Source organism: Puntigrus tetrazona, chromosome 4 (genome assembly GCF_018831695.1).
Source record: "Puntigrus tetrazona isolate hp1 chromosome 4, ASM1883169v1, whole genome shotgun sequence".
Classification (NCBI taxonomy): Eukaryota; Metazoa; Chordata; class Actinopteri; order Cypriniformes; family Cyprinidae; genus Puntigrus; species Puntigrus tetrazona.
In genome coordinates this window covers 19990301-20006290 of record NC_056702.1, presented here as the reverse complement: position 1 = coordinate 20006290, position 15990 = coordinate 19990301, and the positions used below count along the sequence as shown (strand labels likewise).

The window sequence follows — 15990 nt, the reverse complement described above, 5'->3', positions numbered from 1 at the left end:
ATGTAAACATCCAGATCTCTGATCTTGTTTATATTTTCATATTTGTAATTGTGCTAAACACTTTCTTTGCATAGAACGCAGTAAAGTTCTTTGCGTAACTGCATATACACAGACTAGTTGAGTTCATAACTTCTTTAAGTGTGTGAAACGCTTTAGGTTAAAAGTTTGTAGGCGCTGCATTCATACTAGACCATGTGTTTTGTTGGAAATTGGAATAACTATACTACTGAAATAGTATACAAAAAAAAACCACAAGACGTATATGTGTCTATTGATTTTTTTTTGTCTCCTGTGTGGTACACTCTGCTATTTTTCATAGCTGTAGTTAAGCCAAAAACAGGAACAAAGTATTGCTATGCGGCAACAGTGTGATTTCACAACTGCCTTAAGTATGAAAATGCTTGTCACATGATGATTTAATGCCTCAGAACTTTTTACAGAACAACCCCCACCCAATGCCAGCTAGTCAGTAAAAAAATAAAACATATTCATGCAACATCCATACATATATATGCATATACACATTCCATAAACATTCAAATTTAAATACCAGTAATAGTATCTAATCTTGTCCACATTTAGCACACTGCTTACCTCAGTAAGCCACATCTCAAATTTAGGTACAGACAATTTGTTCTAAATTGCCTTCTTTGCTATTGTCATCCTATATTGTATCATCTGAATTTGAGGTCTCCAAAGAAGAAGCTCAACCCAATATTCTAACAAGTGGTTTATGTGGACAATCAGTATCTTAGAGTAAAATTAAAAGAACTCAGACCAGATTTTTGCGTAAAACCAGAATAAATCAGCCAATGTACCCTCACTGGAATTGCATTTAAGACACAAAGGCAAAACAGAGGGATATATGGAATGTAATTTAGTACGAGAGTAGAGCAACCTATGCACAACTTTTAATTGAATCAGTTGAAAATTAGAGCTGATGGAGCAAGACTGGATACCTTGGAGGGCCTCAGCTCAAGAATCATCTGAAATATCTACACCCAGGTCTTTTCCCCATGACATCTTTAAGTATTGTGTAGGAGGAGCTCATTCAACAAATTAAGAAACAAAACCTTTCGTATCAAGTTCAAAAGTCATACAATAATAAAGATGTTCATGGGATTTGTGAGATTCAAAATATAAAACAAGGTATATTAGTTTTAACATAATTCCGCACTTTGGGAGGGTAGTCCAAACTTTTGTCTAAACTGAATGACAGAAGAAAATACACTGTCAATGTATAAATCACCTATGGATATACATCATGCTATTTAACAAAAATATTGGTGTGGAAATATTCTGAGCCTGATCACACCTTATATACTCATATTTTCATGCTTTTGTGAATTGTCTCTCAGAATCTGAGAACCTTGGACCCAGATAGCACAAGAACGTCTCCAAGATGTCTGTTAAAAATTTCTTGATCTGGAAAGCATATGCTGGCAACAAACATCTGGCAAGAACGTCTCCAAGATGTCTGTTAAAAATTTCTTGATCTGGAAAGCATATGCTGGCAACAAGCGTCTGGCAGACGTCTTACAGATGTCAGTTTTACATACATTCTAAATCATCTAATATGTCTCAATATTCAATGGGCAATTTGCATATCTATGAAGGGTGCAACACCGTTCCAAGGGTCTCTCACACAGGACACATTTTGTGAACTTGCTGCATTCAAGGGATTTGTTGTTGGAAAAAATAAAGTGTAATATTCCATTGGTTGACAACTTCCAAATGACTGACAATTTCTTTCCAGTCAAGCCTCTTAAAAGTAACTGATTAATGACAATGATGAAGAGCATCAAATGCAGTCACTGCCAAACCTTCAACTGTTCATCCATCTAGACTTCTGATATAACAGACTAAAGACATTCGAGAGTTAGGACTTTCAAAGTTAAATGAGTACTTCTTACTTTCACAAGTAAGATGCACTTCCTTTCTGCATAAATACCGACCACAACAGAGACGAGGAGCGCAACACAGTACTACACAGTAGCTAGTATTCTTGAAACAGCTATACAAAACTATATAAATGGATACAACCGGCAAAATGCACTGGGAAGATGGAAAAAGGGCTGACAATGTGTATGAAAATTACAACGTTAAACCTGTTCGATCTGGAAGAGAGATCACTTACCGCAACACATTGAGAATCCAGTCGTCTGAACTCACAGGTACTAAGATGAATCTTTAATACATTTTATCACATAATAGCACACATTTAATCTATAATGACTTAATAGCAACTAAAACATGCTATCTGAGCATTAATTATAGATCAATAAAGAGAATAAAGACATGTTTGTTGATGTTCAGGAAATGATTCTGTGAAGATCAGAGCAGCTTTGGTGTGTTTGGTGCTGCTGTGTGTTCTTCTGCTGATCTCAGTCATAGTGCTGTGTGTCACCTTCAATCAAGAGAGACAACAACTACTAACTATGATCACCAGCCACACAGAAGAGAGACGACAGCTACTAACTAACATTACCAACTTAATTCAGCTAAACGTGCAGTTCATTCAAGAAAAAAATGAACTGTTAAAGTTTATTCAAGGTATTCCTTAAATACAGTAAACTATTTAATGCATAAAAGATCAATTATAAATATAATTAGATCTGTACATCTAAAAATAAGTTTTTGTGAATGACGATAAAGACCTGAGAGTTAAGATGGATGTTCACAGATGGATGGATTTACTATCAGTTCGGTCTTTACTACGTTTCCAATGAGGCGAAGAACTGGACTGAGAGCAGAAGATACTGTACAGAGAGAGGAGCAGATCTAGTGATCATAGAGAACAGACAAAAACAAGTGAGTGAAATGTACTTATATACGGTGGATATGGAAAGTATTCAGACCCCCTTACATTTTTCACTCTTTGTTATATTGAAGCCATTTCGTAAAAACATTCAAGTTCATTTTCTTTTCTCATTAATGTACACACAGCACCTCATATTGACAGAATTGTTAACATTTTTGCAGATTTATTAAAAAAGAAAAACTGAAATATCACATGGTCCTAACTATTCAGAGCCTTTGCTCAATATTTAGTAGAAGCACCCTTTTGATCTAGTACAGCCAAATATTTGCCAAATATCTTTCCCAAAAATCCTTTGCCATTCTTCCTTGTAGATCCTCTCCAGTTCTGTCAAGTTGGATGTTAAACGTTGGTGGACAGCCATTTTCAGGTCTCTCAGAGATGCTCAATTGGGTTTAAGTAAGGGCTCTGGCTGGGTCATTCAAGAACAGTCACAAAGTTGTTGTGAAGCCACTGCTTCATTATTTTAGCGGTGTGCTTAGGGTCATTGACTTGTTGGAAGGTGAACTTTCGGCCCAGTCTGAGGTCCAGGACATCCCTGTACTTAGTTGCATTCATCTTTCCCTTGATTGCAACCAGTCGTCCTGTCCCTGCAGCTAAAAAACACCTCCACAGCATGATACTGCCACCACCAAGCTTCACTATTGGGACTGTATTTGACAGGTGATGAGCAGTGCCTGATTTTCTCCACACATATTCCGTAGAATCAGGGCCAAAAAGTTCATATCAGAGAATCTTATTTATCACCATCTTGGAGTCCTTGAGGTGTTTTTTTAGCAAACTCCATGCAGGCTTTCATGTGTCTTGCACTGAGGCTTCTGTCGGGCCACTCTGCCATAAAGCCCTGACTGGTGGAGGGCTGCAGTGATGGTTGACTTTCTAAAACTTTCTCCCATCTGCATCTCTGGATCTCAGCCACAGTGATCTTTTGGTTCTTCTTTACCTCTCTCACCAGGCTCTTCCCCTGATAGCTCAGTTTGGCCAGGCGGCCAGCTCTAGGAAGAGTTCTGGTTGTCCCAAACATCTTCCATTTAAGGATTATGGAGGCCACTGTGTTCTTAGGAACCTTAAGTGCAGCAGAATTTTTTTGTAACCTTGGCCAGATCTGTGCCACAATTCTGTCTCTGAGCTCTTCAGGCAGTTCCTTTGACCTCATGATTCTCATTTGCTCTGACATGCACTGTGAGCTGTAAGATCTTTCCTAATCAAGTCCAATCAGTAAAAACAAACACAGCTGGACTCAAATAAAGGTGTAGAACCATCTCAAGGATGATCAGAAGAAATTGACAGTTAAATATATCAGTGTCACAGTATGGACACTCGCATGGACCATGTGATATTTCAGTTTTTCTTTTTTAATAAATCTGCAAAAATGTCAACAATTCTGTGTTTTTCTGTCAGTATAGGGTGCTGTGTGTACATTATTGAGGAATAAAATGAACTGAAATGATTTTAGCAAATGGCTGCACTATAACAGAGTGAAACATTTAAGGGGTTTTTCTGGGGACACATTTGTTACCAGAAATGAACTAAATCTAACAAAATGTCAATTTAAGATTTTTATAGAGACGTCTTCTGATGTAAAAACGATACATAATGAACAATTAACTAAAATGCTTAATGTTTTCTGTCATGGTTATAGGCATTTTAAAATAATTTAATATGAAATTAAAATTGAAAACAGAAAAAATGATTGGATTTTCAGCAATTAGTAATTGTGTGTGGTGTTCAGTTGAAATGTTTGAAGTAATTTATTTTTGTTCTTCAACTTTTCAGGATTTCATGAAGAAAATATCCAATGGAAGTGACGTCTGGATTGGTCTGACCGACAGTGAAGTAGAGGGAACATGGAAATGGGTTGATAACAGCACCCTGCCCTCTGGCTCTGGGTGAGAAATCACTGCTTATTATGTAATAAATGATTGTGAGTCAGTATCATATCACACAGAAAGCTCTGAACATCTAATGCTGATCTGTTGATGCAGGTTCTGGAAACAAGGAGAACCCAATGGAGGTACAGATGAGAACTGCGCTTTCAGTGGTTCAGCAGGACTGTTTGATTTGACATGTTCTAACCTTTTAAAATGGATCTGCGAGAGGAAAAATATAGAATGACTGTTATGTACAATACTTTTTCAGCCTAAATATTCTAGAAAACTTAAACAACAAAATCTTTTGAGTAATTTTGACATTTACAATTTTCTCTTAACCGTTAACCTATAATGTAAAATGTTGTAGCATTTTTAAAGTCTATACAATTTTGAACTCACACTTTTATCATATTTGTTATCTTGCTCGCAGCCCTGTAAAGCTCATTAAGTATATATTTGTATAAATTACAAGCATTATTTGAATATTAAATTTATGAAGTGTTTGTAAATTTGTGATTATTAATAAAACCCCAAAAGTAAAATCCAATTTAAGTCTCTGTCCATATCATAACGGCAGTGACAGTTTTAATGTTATTTTGTAAGTTTAAAAACTATGACTGAAATTCCTTAATTTCATAAATATCATAAAAACTTTGAATTAAATGCATTTTGAAATTGCTTAATCCTTTCACTGGGGAATTTAAAATATTCTAACTAAAGCGGGTTTGATTCAAAAATCGTGTTGATTGCAGATTCGACACCAAAGCGGTACTCAACACAAATTTCAACACTGTGGAAGTAGTTTTGTGGGACGATTCCTTCTGCCACGCTGTAAAAATAAAGCTAACCTTTTGTGTTTGTTTGTTTTAAAGAACCATCAGGGCTGTCATCAAGTATCCCCTTAACTCTTTCCCTGCCATTGTGAGATATCTCATAATTTAGATTACAACGCTTCCCGCCAAAGATTAGTTTTATGTCAATCCCTGTTCTAGGTGTATTAATGTAGGGAAGCCCTAGTGCATGTTCTAAATGAGTTACGGGAATTCCCGGGTCTACCAGACTCAAAAAACGATGATAGTCATAAACGAAAGGATCATAGACAATATAGATCATAACGTAGATTAGAGTTCATTTTTTCACTTAAGCGTTACTACAAAGTCCTTAGTTACCATTTAACCTTGATGAATTTAAGGGACCAAACGGCTTCCCTTATGGCATCTTAAACTCTAAAATAACTATAGTAACATATTGAACTGTAAAATGAGCATAAAAGCCAGACTTACAATTTTTTTTTTTTTCATAACATTACTTTTCTTGATGATCCTGCATGTTTGCAGCCTAAAATCAAGGGTTTATTTTCACACTTGTTAAATTTTACGTCGTTGATCAGTAGGAGGAGACACAAAACGGTTTCCTTGGTAACCACTGTACACAAAGCCGTGGCTCTCATTTGTGTTTTCTGTTAGATTTTGTACACCAAATACCTATACCAAAAATCATCCCTGGGCTACACATCAATACACGTCACATACAGATTTTTGTCAGAAATCACTAATATTCTGTCACAGTATCGCTTTTGTGATTAACCTGTGGAACCTTGACTGGTGGATTTCTGCAACAATATGTTTTGTCAAGATTACAAAAAGATTTGTAAGACAGAGACAGAGCATATGCGAGTGTTTGCATGTATATGTTTTTATATCTTGATTTATACACCTAAATATCCCCATAGATGCAAACATTTAGAGACAAGAGTACAAAATATGTAAAGTCAGTTTATCTAAATATTCACAACAAAACACCTTTTCAACATGAAACGAAGAAATAAGACCTGCACTTTCCCATCTCTCACCACAAGCCTCTTAAATGCTTGTACCTCACAGGATACGTTCCCAGTTTTAGGGTTAAATAAGAAGATAACTGTAGTCATTGCATTTGAAAACAAAGATGAAGTTCTCAAGGTGAGTGCGTATCCTGACTCTAACGAAAAATCAAGTCAAAATCTTGGCGTGATTCTGGAGACAGACCTTAGTTTCAGTAGTCATGTCAAAGCAGTAATTAAATCAGCATACTGCCATCTCAAAAACACTGCAAGAATTAGAGGAAGAAGAATTTGTTATCAATCGAGACTTGGAGAAACTTTATCACTGCAATGGTCTGTCAACAACTGTAAAGTTGTCAACTGCCTTTAATTGAAATAAGCTAAAACCGAGAGCTAAACGTCACTAGATGACATCAGTATGACAAATTCGCTCATTTATATGCAGATGAATAGTTCAGTGGGCAAGATGAGAACATAGTTAAGGTTTGTCCGAGAGGTTGCTATATTTGTCCCTAAACTGGCAGAGTGTGTCTGCCTATCGAACAGTGTTAGGAGATTGTTCCAGAATTTAGGAGCTAAATAGGAAAAGGGAAAGGAAAAGTCGTTTTTGATATTCTAGGTATTATCAAAATGGCCAGAGTTTTGAGATCGCAGCAGACGTGCAGGACTATAATGTGATAAGAGCTTGCTCAAATATTGAGGAGCTCAACCATTCAAGGCTTTATAAGTAATTAACAAGATTTTAAAATCTATCCGATGTTTGATAGGGAGCCAGTGCAGTGTTGACAGAACCGGGCTAATATGATCATACTTCCTAGTTCTAGTAAGGACTCTGGCTGCTGCGTTTTGGACGAGCTGAAGTTTATCAACTGTGTAGAACACCCAATAAGCAATTAGAATAATCTAACCTCGAGGTCCCAGTACGTTTGGAGAGAAGTGCATTTTTTACAATTATAGGTTTCATATCGACCTCTGAACCACCTCATCGGTAGGGTAGATGTCCTTTCCTCTTTTTTGTAGATAAAACAATTCGATAGCAATACATAGTGTTGCATTATTGTTTAAAAAGTATGCTGTATAAACCAATTCATATTTCTGAAGTAGTAATTCTGGTGACCATGAGTATTGATGTAACGCCACGCCAGCAGAGGGAGCCGTAAAATTACTACTAATGCCTACATTTCCTAATTAACAAGGACCATTTAGTGCCAAAGTTCAAACACGCGCTGTTGGAAAAATTTTAATACATAAAATTATGGCATCGTTTTATACAAAATAGTCTACTTGGTGTCACTCTTTACTAAGTGCAGTTCTTCCTCTCACTAGGTATACAAAAAATTCAGTCAATGATAGTAGGCCAGTTTTTAAATAGTTTTAGTGCTGCTTCAGTATGAAGTTGCTTAACCCTTATGCTATGTTGGGGACATTTTCTTCCCCTATGGGGTGCTTTTGAGTCTTAAAACTTCAGCAAATGAAATGATTTTTGTGACAAATCTCATTTTGACAAATATTTAGCAAAAATGCTTTGAAAGTTTTAAAAAAATTAACAATACATCGTGGTCTACACCACCTTTTTCGCTGTATTCGGGATGAAAACATCCACTGAATTAAACTGCTGTAAAAATGTATCAGATAAATATTTTTTTCAACATTTCTTTGCAAAAATCTATTAAATAAACCCCAGTCCTGAGAGAGCAATTAAAGCCACGAAACCATATAATCATGCATTTTTAATTGTTGGTGGTTTTCCCTGTTTGGAAGCGGCAAAACGTATCCCTTTTACTGTTGATCACCAGAACTACATATTCAAGCCAGAAACTAAGCTTTTTTTTTTTTTTTTTGTACAGGCCTATCTAAAAGGAAATAGCGCCACCTAGTAATCAACTGCAAAATGACATGACATGTCCTCTGAAGCAGATCATTGGGATTTTGTAACAAAAAAAATGTCTAACCTATGACTTGCATCGAGTCAGAGGTCAGCCAAGAAGTCGGACAGTCTGTTATTTAACAACAAATTAAACAAATTAAGATTTTAACTTCCAAATTACTGACAGTTCCTTTAGAGTCAAGCCTCTTAAAAGTCATTGAATAATCACAATAATGAAGAGCTGCTCAGTCGTCAAACTAAACTAAAGCTTCAACACTACCTACTTTCAAAATGAACAGATCCCTTTAACTTTACACATGAACAGGCAGACTGTGGTAACGAATGTGTTTTGATCACATCTATTAACATTTTTCAAATGTTTTTTGAGGAAATGTGTTGTCGGTTTATTATCAGTACCTGAGGGAAGTGAAGAGTGCAAAAACATATGCATTTGGACCTTATTTTACACACCGGGTAAGATGAACTTCCTTTCTGCATAAATACTGACCACAGACACGGAGTGTATCTCAACTAGTGTTCTTGACACCGAAAATGCACCGGGAAAATGGAAAAAGGGCAGATGATGTGTATGAAAATTTATCAATCTGGAAGAGAGTTCACTGGCCGCAACACATCGAGAAATCCAGTCGTCTGAACTCACAGGTACTGAGATGAATCTTTAATACATTTCATCACACAAACATAATAGCACACATTTAATCATTAATGACTACGTTTTCCTGTTTTTAGTTGCTGTGTGCCATTAAATAGATAAATAAAGAGAATAAAGTAAAGTAAAGTCGAGTTTGTTGATGTGCAGGAAGCGATGGTGTGAAAATCAGCTCCAGAGCAGCTTTGGTGTGTTTGGTGCTGCTGTGTGTTCTTCTGCTGATCTCAGTCATAGTGCTGTGTGTCACCTTCAATCAAGAGAGACAACAACTACTAACTATGATCACCAGCCACACAGAAGAGAGAGACGACAGCTACTAACTAACATTACCAACTTAATTCAGCTAAACGTACAGTTCAAAAGTGAGCTGTCAAAGTTTGTTCAAGGTATTCCTTACTGTAAACTGCATAAATATTCAATGACAATGTGAAGTACATGTACATACATTACACTAAATACATTTAGCCATGTACAAAATCTCAAAACAGGTGGCATAATTTTTTGTGAATGACGATAAAGAGCTAATAATTTGTTCACAGATGGATGGATTTACTTTCAGTTCGGTCTTTACTACGTTTCCAATGAGATGAAGAACTGGACTGAGAGCAGAAGATACTGTACAGAGAGGAGCAGATCTAGTGATCATAGAGAACAGACAAAAACAAATGAGTGAGAGTAACTTAAATGAATAGTTCACCCAAAAATGAAAATTACCCCATATTTTACTCTCCTGAACCCATCCTAAGGTGTACTTGACTTTCGTGGAGTTACCTTCTAAGCTTGGTAATGCTCGTGGATAACGTCCATTAAACCCAAACGTCCATTATATCCACAAATACTGTGACTTAAATCTAACCTATGTGTCCTCTGAAGGGTCGATGGGTTTTTCCAACAAAAATATTTTTACTTTTCAAATTCTACAGTAATAACTGACTTGTTATTCTCTGCGAGAATACAGAGTTCGGCTCCTTGGCTGACCTATAACATGACGTATAGCGCAACTTACGAAGAACATGGAACTCGGCGTTCAGTCAGTCAGTCAATTATTTACATTACTATTTTAAAGACCTGGAGAACCTAATGGAGGTAAACATGAGAACTGCGCTATCAGTCGGTCAACAGGATGGGAAAATTATCCATGTTTTAGCATTTTTAAATATATTTGTGAGAGTAGTACTATTAAGTAATATTAAATATTAAAGTAATATTAAATGACTATTACATACCGTTACGAATCCACTACCAGAGACAACAAAAGACTTTCAACAAAAAAAAAAGATAAAAGGGACTGATGTTATCATGTTAGCGCAATTTTATTTTGTATTTTGGTAATATGATACAAAGAATAGCGTTATAAATGTACATAGATGAGGATTTTTGAGGATTTAAGATGCTGATGATTATTAAACCAATGGCCGTGACCAATCAGAGACATTTAAGTAATCCGTGGACTACTTCTTGCTCACCGTTGGGTATTGTTTGTGCATTTTGATAAGCTATTGATAGCAACTATCCTATAGTTAAATAGTTCATTATTAAAGTCTTAAGATTATTAATTTATTAACACATTTATCATATTTGCTATCCACCTCACATCCATGTAACATTATTGGAATAAATGTAGAAATACCATTAATTGAATATTACAATCTTACAAATTTAATTCAGTGCAGATTTTTGGATTTTCTGTTCTTCATTGTTTGTCATTCATGCTGCATCAAGAAAAGCAAAAGTAACTCCGATCATCAGCATTTGCAGCAGAAATCGTGGTATAACGGAGATTCACATTCACTATTAGCAATATTATTCGTGTTCCTCAATAGCTAATTAAATAGCGAAGTCTGCAACACCATCACTAAGTTCTAGAATATAGGGTGGAAATCGTTCCCCGGTGGACTAATATAAGTGCATGCGGATCAACGCATTCATTATTAGCTGCCTGGTTTGGAAGTGACCGAGTTAGCATCAATTCATGCATCGCTACATTTTAATGGGCTCCATGAGAAGGTGGACAGACTCAAAAACAGTTCAGACGAGATCTTCAGCCGCAAGAAGGATAATAACGAGAGTACTGCCATGAAATGTTATTTCAGTCATAAGTCCTAATGTTTTTTCTTGTTGTAGACTAACTTGGGCTCTCCCGTATGCCTCTATGAATGTAGTGTTTCACTCGTGTATAGAGATTCTCAGGAGGCAGGATGTAGGTTAGCATCAGATTTAAGGCATCTTTCTTCCCTGTATGTGTATTTTAAAGCAGTGTTCCAGTTTGGATAATTTCCACGTTGATTCTGTTCTAGCATCTGAGGCATTTGTTTTGTCTAGTCGTATCGAGAACATGCTTGTTCTTATGTCATGGCTGTATGGTTGGGAACATGCTAGACCCAGAGCTAGTCATTGGGAACATCGAGAACATGTGGGTTGATAACATACTGCGGTCTCTATTTATTTCTTAGTAATTACAGTCACTGCATGTCACTTGTAACTTGATATGCTGTTAAAGTGGATTTTGAGGATTCATTATTCATGACCTCTTACAGTGAGTTCCTTTTTAAAAGTTTTGCAAGTTCCTTTTTACATCAGTACCTGTGTCAACATTTGCAAAATCAAAAGACGATTTCTTTCTGAGCCGTACTTGCCACACGATTACAGAGGAGGAACTCAACTCAGTCCACCACAGGAGAGTAACCGGGGTTAGTGTCTTGGCACTAAAGCTGTCTAGAAGCGTATACATATATTTATAGTCTAAATTACAGAAAAGGGCAAAACAGTGATAGCTTCTAAAAAACATGTGGATGTCGTAAGAGGTGCGGTCAGAAGAAAATCGCTGATTGAGAATCCAGTCGTCTAAACTCACAGGTACTAACATTAATCAAAAATATATTTCAGTATATAATTCAAATGTAAATTCTTTAGTTGGGGACATACCTACAAAGTTAAATCGGAATAGTCGAATCTTGACAATATTCAACTGATAGTGGAATCTTGTTTGGGAGAAGTTGGTAAAATACATCACAAAGACTCAAGTAGCCAGACATTTGACAGTCATAAATACAAACGTTAAAATAGAGGAAGTGTGTAACGGACACCTCGCGGGTATAACATGTTGCTTATTACTAATCATTGTCGATGAAACCGATGAAAGATTTGCGCTAAATATAACGTTTTCACATATATTGCTCTTTTAATTATGTAATTACCAAAAAGTTTGCATGTGTCTGGCTAAAAAGTTGTATAAAACTTCTGAATGGATTAAAGCCTAGCAAATCAAACAAAGAGCGCTCCTTTTAAAATGACTAAAAAGCTGTCCCTCATCTTACTTTATAAGAAAACTTTGAGAAAGCACAATAATGAGAGGATTGGCAAGCTTGGATTAGACTGCATCAAAATATACCTTTTCGTTTTCTCCATTGGAAATTTTCGCCAATATGAAGATATCTCATAGGCAGTGTATAAACTTACTTGGAGAAAACTGGTAGTTAAAATCAGACACTGAGCACCCCTATATAGCCAAATTTTGGCTAATATTTTGAATAATCGACTGTGAATTTGGTATTTGAATCAGACTCAGCATCACTGAAGCATCAAATCGACTTTACGGGGTGACCTTTAATGTTTGAGTTACAGGTTTTTTAAACGCTTTCAAATCGTGTGTCATAAATAAATAACTGTAGACATTTTCCCAGCACTAAAAATGTCCAGAATTGTTGATGATAGGATTAATGAAGTTACGATAATGGACACCGAAGACCGAATAGAAAGTATTGTTGATATCTACGACAGTGCCGAGACTGTAAGAGACACCGTGGACTTCAAAACAACAGTCCCTCAAACAGCTCAACACACAGGTAACTGAGATTTAAGGAAAACTTCACCAACAATGAACATCTTCTGATTATTTACTTACCTCCAGGTCATCCAGTATTTATTCCCAAAACACAAGGACACAATACAAGTGGTTAGTCTACAGTTGGTATGTTTTCTATTGATGTAATCTGACTTACGTCACATCCATCATCTTCAGGAAGTGATGGTGTGAAGATCAGGAGCTCCAGAGCAGCTGTGGTGTGTTTGGTGATGCTGTGTGTTCTTCTGCTGACCGCGGTCATTGCGCTGGGGGTGTACATCCATAAAACGGACGCAAACTACGCAGAAGAGAGACGGCAGCTTCTAACCAGCTCAAGTCAATTTAATGAACTGACAAAGTTTATTCAAGGTACTCTTCAGCTACACTAGAACTGCATAAACGATCACAGAAAGAATTTGTTTATTTGGAATTTAAATGGCAACTACATGAACAAACATTACCGTTACTGCTTGTGTGTCCTAAACATAATATCCGATAGTCAAAGAGTAGGTTAACAAGCAAAATAAGTAACAAATATGGCTGCCAGCGGTGATTACGGGGTTCAAGCGCTTAGGGCGTTTAAGCATACAAGAAAACAGACATTACATATTATTTAGCAAGGCTGTATCTATGTAAATAAATAGATATACCCGCAAAACCTTTTAAATGTGATGTTTCTTAACATTTATGACTGATATAGCACCAGCTGATCCCGTTAAATGATCTGTTGTATCTGCTCAGCAGGTTTCGTGAAGTTTTGAGTTTTCCTTTAGGCTTTATTCACCTTATTTTCCAAGATGACAATGGTTCCTTTTGCCATCTTACTTCTTGCTAAATCTGACATGGACCTAAGCTAGTTGCTAGCTGTAGTACTATAGCAGTAAGGGTAGCTGATGGCAGGACGTAAATATGCAAAATATAAGTGCTCAGTTAGGGATTAAAAGTAGAGAACAACTGCACCAACGATGTTACAAACACAATGTGAAGCGGTCGGAGTGTTGTGGTTTGCCAGCTTGCCAGCTTTCACACCTTTGGAGTGAGACATATGCTTCAAAATGGTCACCATAGTCACCACTGACTTCCATAGTAGGAAAAAAAAAATACTATGGAAGTCAATGGTGACCCAAAACCCCAAACCTGATTTGGAACTATTCCAGGGTGAGTAAATGATGACAGAATGTTATTTTTTGTGTTTTGTATTCCTTTAACTTTAACTGTATTTGTAAGTTAATTTCAGGCCACGTGTCTACTCCCAATGAAATAGTTTAAATTTTTTTTGTGAATGATAACACAGTGCTGATAGTTAAGATGGATCTTCACAGATGGATGGATTTATCAGTTCACTGTTTACTACGTTTCCAATGAGACGAAGAACTGGACCGAGAGCAGAAGATACTGTACAGAGAGAGGAGCAGATCTAGTGATCATAGAGAACAGACAAAAACAAGTGAGTGAAATGAACTTATATATATATATATTCTAGGCACACATCTGTTACCAGAAATGAACTAAATCTGACAAAATCTCAATTTAAGATTTGTATAGAGACACCTTCTCATGTAACAACGGTACATAATGAACAATTAACTAAAAATGCTTATTGTTTCTGTCATGGTTATAGACATTTTATATGAAATTAAGTTATTAGTAATTGTGTGTTTATGAGAGTTCCGTTGAAAAGTTTGAAGTAATTTATTTTTGTTCTTCATCTTTTCAGGATTTCGTGAAGAAGATATCCAATGGAAGTGACGTCTGGATTGGTCTGACCGACAGTGAAGAAGAGGGAACATGGAAATGGGTTGATAACAGCACACTGCCCTCTGGCTCTGGGTGAGAAATCACTGCTTATTATGTAATAAATGATTGTTAGTCAGTATCATATCACACAGAAAGCTCTGAACATCTAATGCTGATCTGTTGATGCAGGTTCTGGAAACAAGGAGAACCTAACAGAGGTACAGATGAGAACTGCGCTATGAGTGGTTCAACAGGATGGGCTGATTATCCATGTTCTAGTATTTTTAAATGGATCTGCGAGAGGAAAAATATAAAATGACTGTATTATATACATGTTCATTCACAGCCTATATATTCCGAACAACTTAAACACCAAAATCTATTGAGTCATTCCGTTTTTTCTCTTACTACCATTTGCCTTCGATGTAAATGATTTGTTTTTTGTCCATTTCTTTTGATACTTCATTTATTACACGTTCCTGTCGCGTGTTTCTTGCCCGTCATGCGATCATGTCATGTGCTGCTCTTGTCTGTAGCCGCGTTCGAATTGAAGCCGATTGATCGAATAACTCTCATGGTACTCTGAAGTCATACGCTGATCATTCTGCATCACGCCGCTTCAATTCGAATACGTCTTGTGTGTCGTGTTGTGATTGGTTGCTTTAGTCCTAAGCCTTGTTTCCCATTGGTCGGTTTGTGTCATGTGACCCTTGCTGACCACTAAACTTATAAAGGGGAGGTGATGACAATATATAAGACACTCCTGAACATAAACTATGTCACACAGAGCACAAAAAACACAACAAAAGTCCATAATTTTGACACATTGTCTATGTTCAGTAATGTTCTCTATGAATTTGTCTATTAAGTGAAAAATGCTTTGTTTTTGACACTGTTGTTTATTGTTTAATTGTTGAAAGCTACAGAAATATTAAAAATGTGTATGGAATAAAAACTTTAACCTGTGACTTTTAAGGATGAAAGAGTAAGTGTTACTTAAAAAAGTAAACGTAAACGTATAAATTTTGGTTGCCAATTTTAAATTAATAGAAGTAACTTTAAATAATGTTTGGTTTAAAAGGATAAATGAGTAAATAGTACTCAAAAAAACAAGGTTTGGCAAACATAAAAATGTTAATTACTTATTTGTATAGATGTGAAATAAGCAATTGTGGATAAAGTATAACTGACATATAATTCTACTTAAATAATTAAGGTTTCGTATCGAAAACGATGCTGATGTAATTTCCTGCAAGGACGGTTAGAAATTGCGTTAAGCAAGATCGGAGCAAGTGTTTTGACAAACAGTTGACATTGCAGTTAACTTTTGGTTTTAAACTTGCTTCAGAATAAATGACTCT

General features: G+C 36.2%; 2 protein-coding genes across 2 annotated transcripts; both read left to right on the top strand.

The window, feature by feature from the left end:
- The first annotated feature begins 2737 nt into the window (after positions 1 to 2737).
- LOC122343146 (CD209 antigen-like protein D) lies at positions 2738 to 5198 on the top strand. The gene is made up of 3 exons (XM_043237503.1): positions 2738 to 2811; positions 4595 to 4707; positions 4804 to 5198. The coding sequence occupies exons 2-3, from the start codon at positions 4601 to 4603 to the stop codon at positions 4931 to 4933; spliced, it is 237 nt and encodes a 78-aa protein (XP_043093438.1). The 5' UTR covers positions 2738 to 2811; positions 4595 to 4600; the 3' UTR covers positions 4934 to 5198.
- Positions 5199 to 11694: 6496 nt separating this feature from the next.
- Positions 11695 to 15607, top strand: LOC122343115 (CD209 antigen-like protein C). The gene is made up of 6 exons (XM_043237466.1): positions 11695 to 11904; positions 12763 to 12893; positions 13070 to 13261; positions 14215 to 14339; positions 14610 to 14722; positions 14819 to 15607. The coding sequence occupies exons 2-6, from the start codon at positions 12782 to 12784 to the stop codon at positions 14946 to 14948; spliced, it is 672 nt and encodes a 223-aa protein (XP_043093401.1). The 5' UTR covers positions 11695 to 11904; positions 12763 to 12781; the 3' UTR covers positions 14949 to 15607.
- The last annotated feature ends 383 nt before the right edge of the window (positions 15608 to 15990 follow it).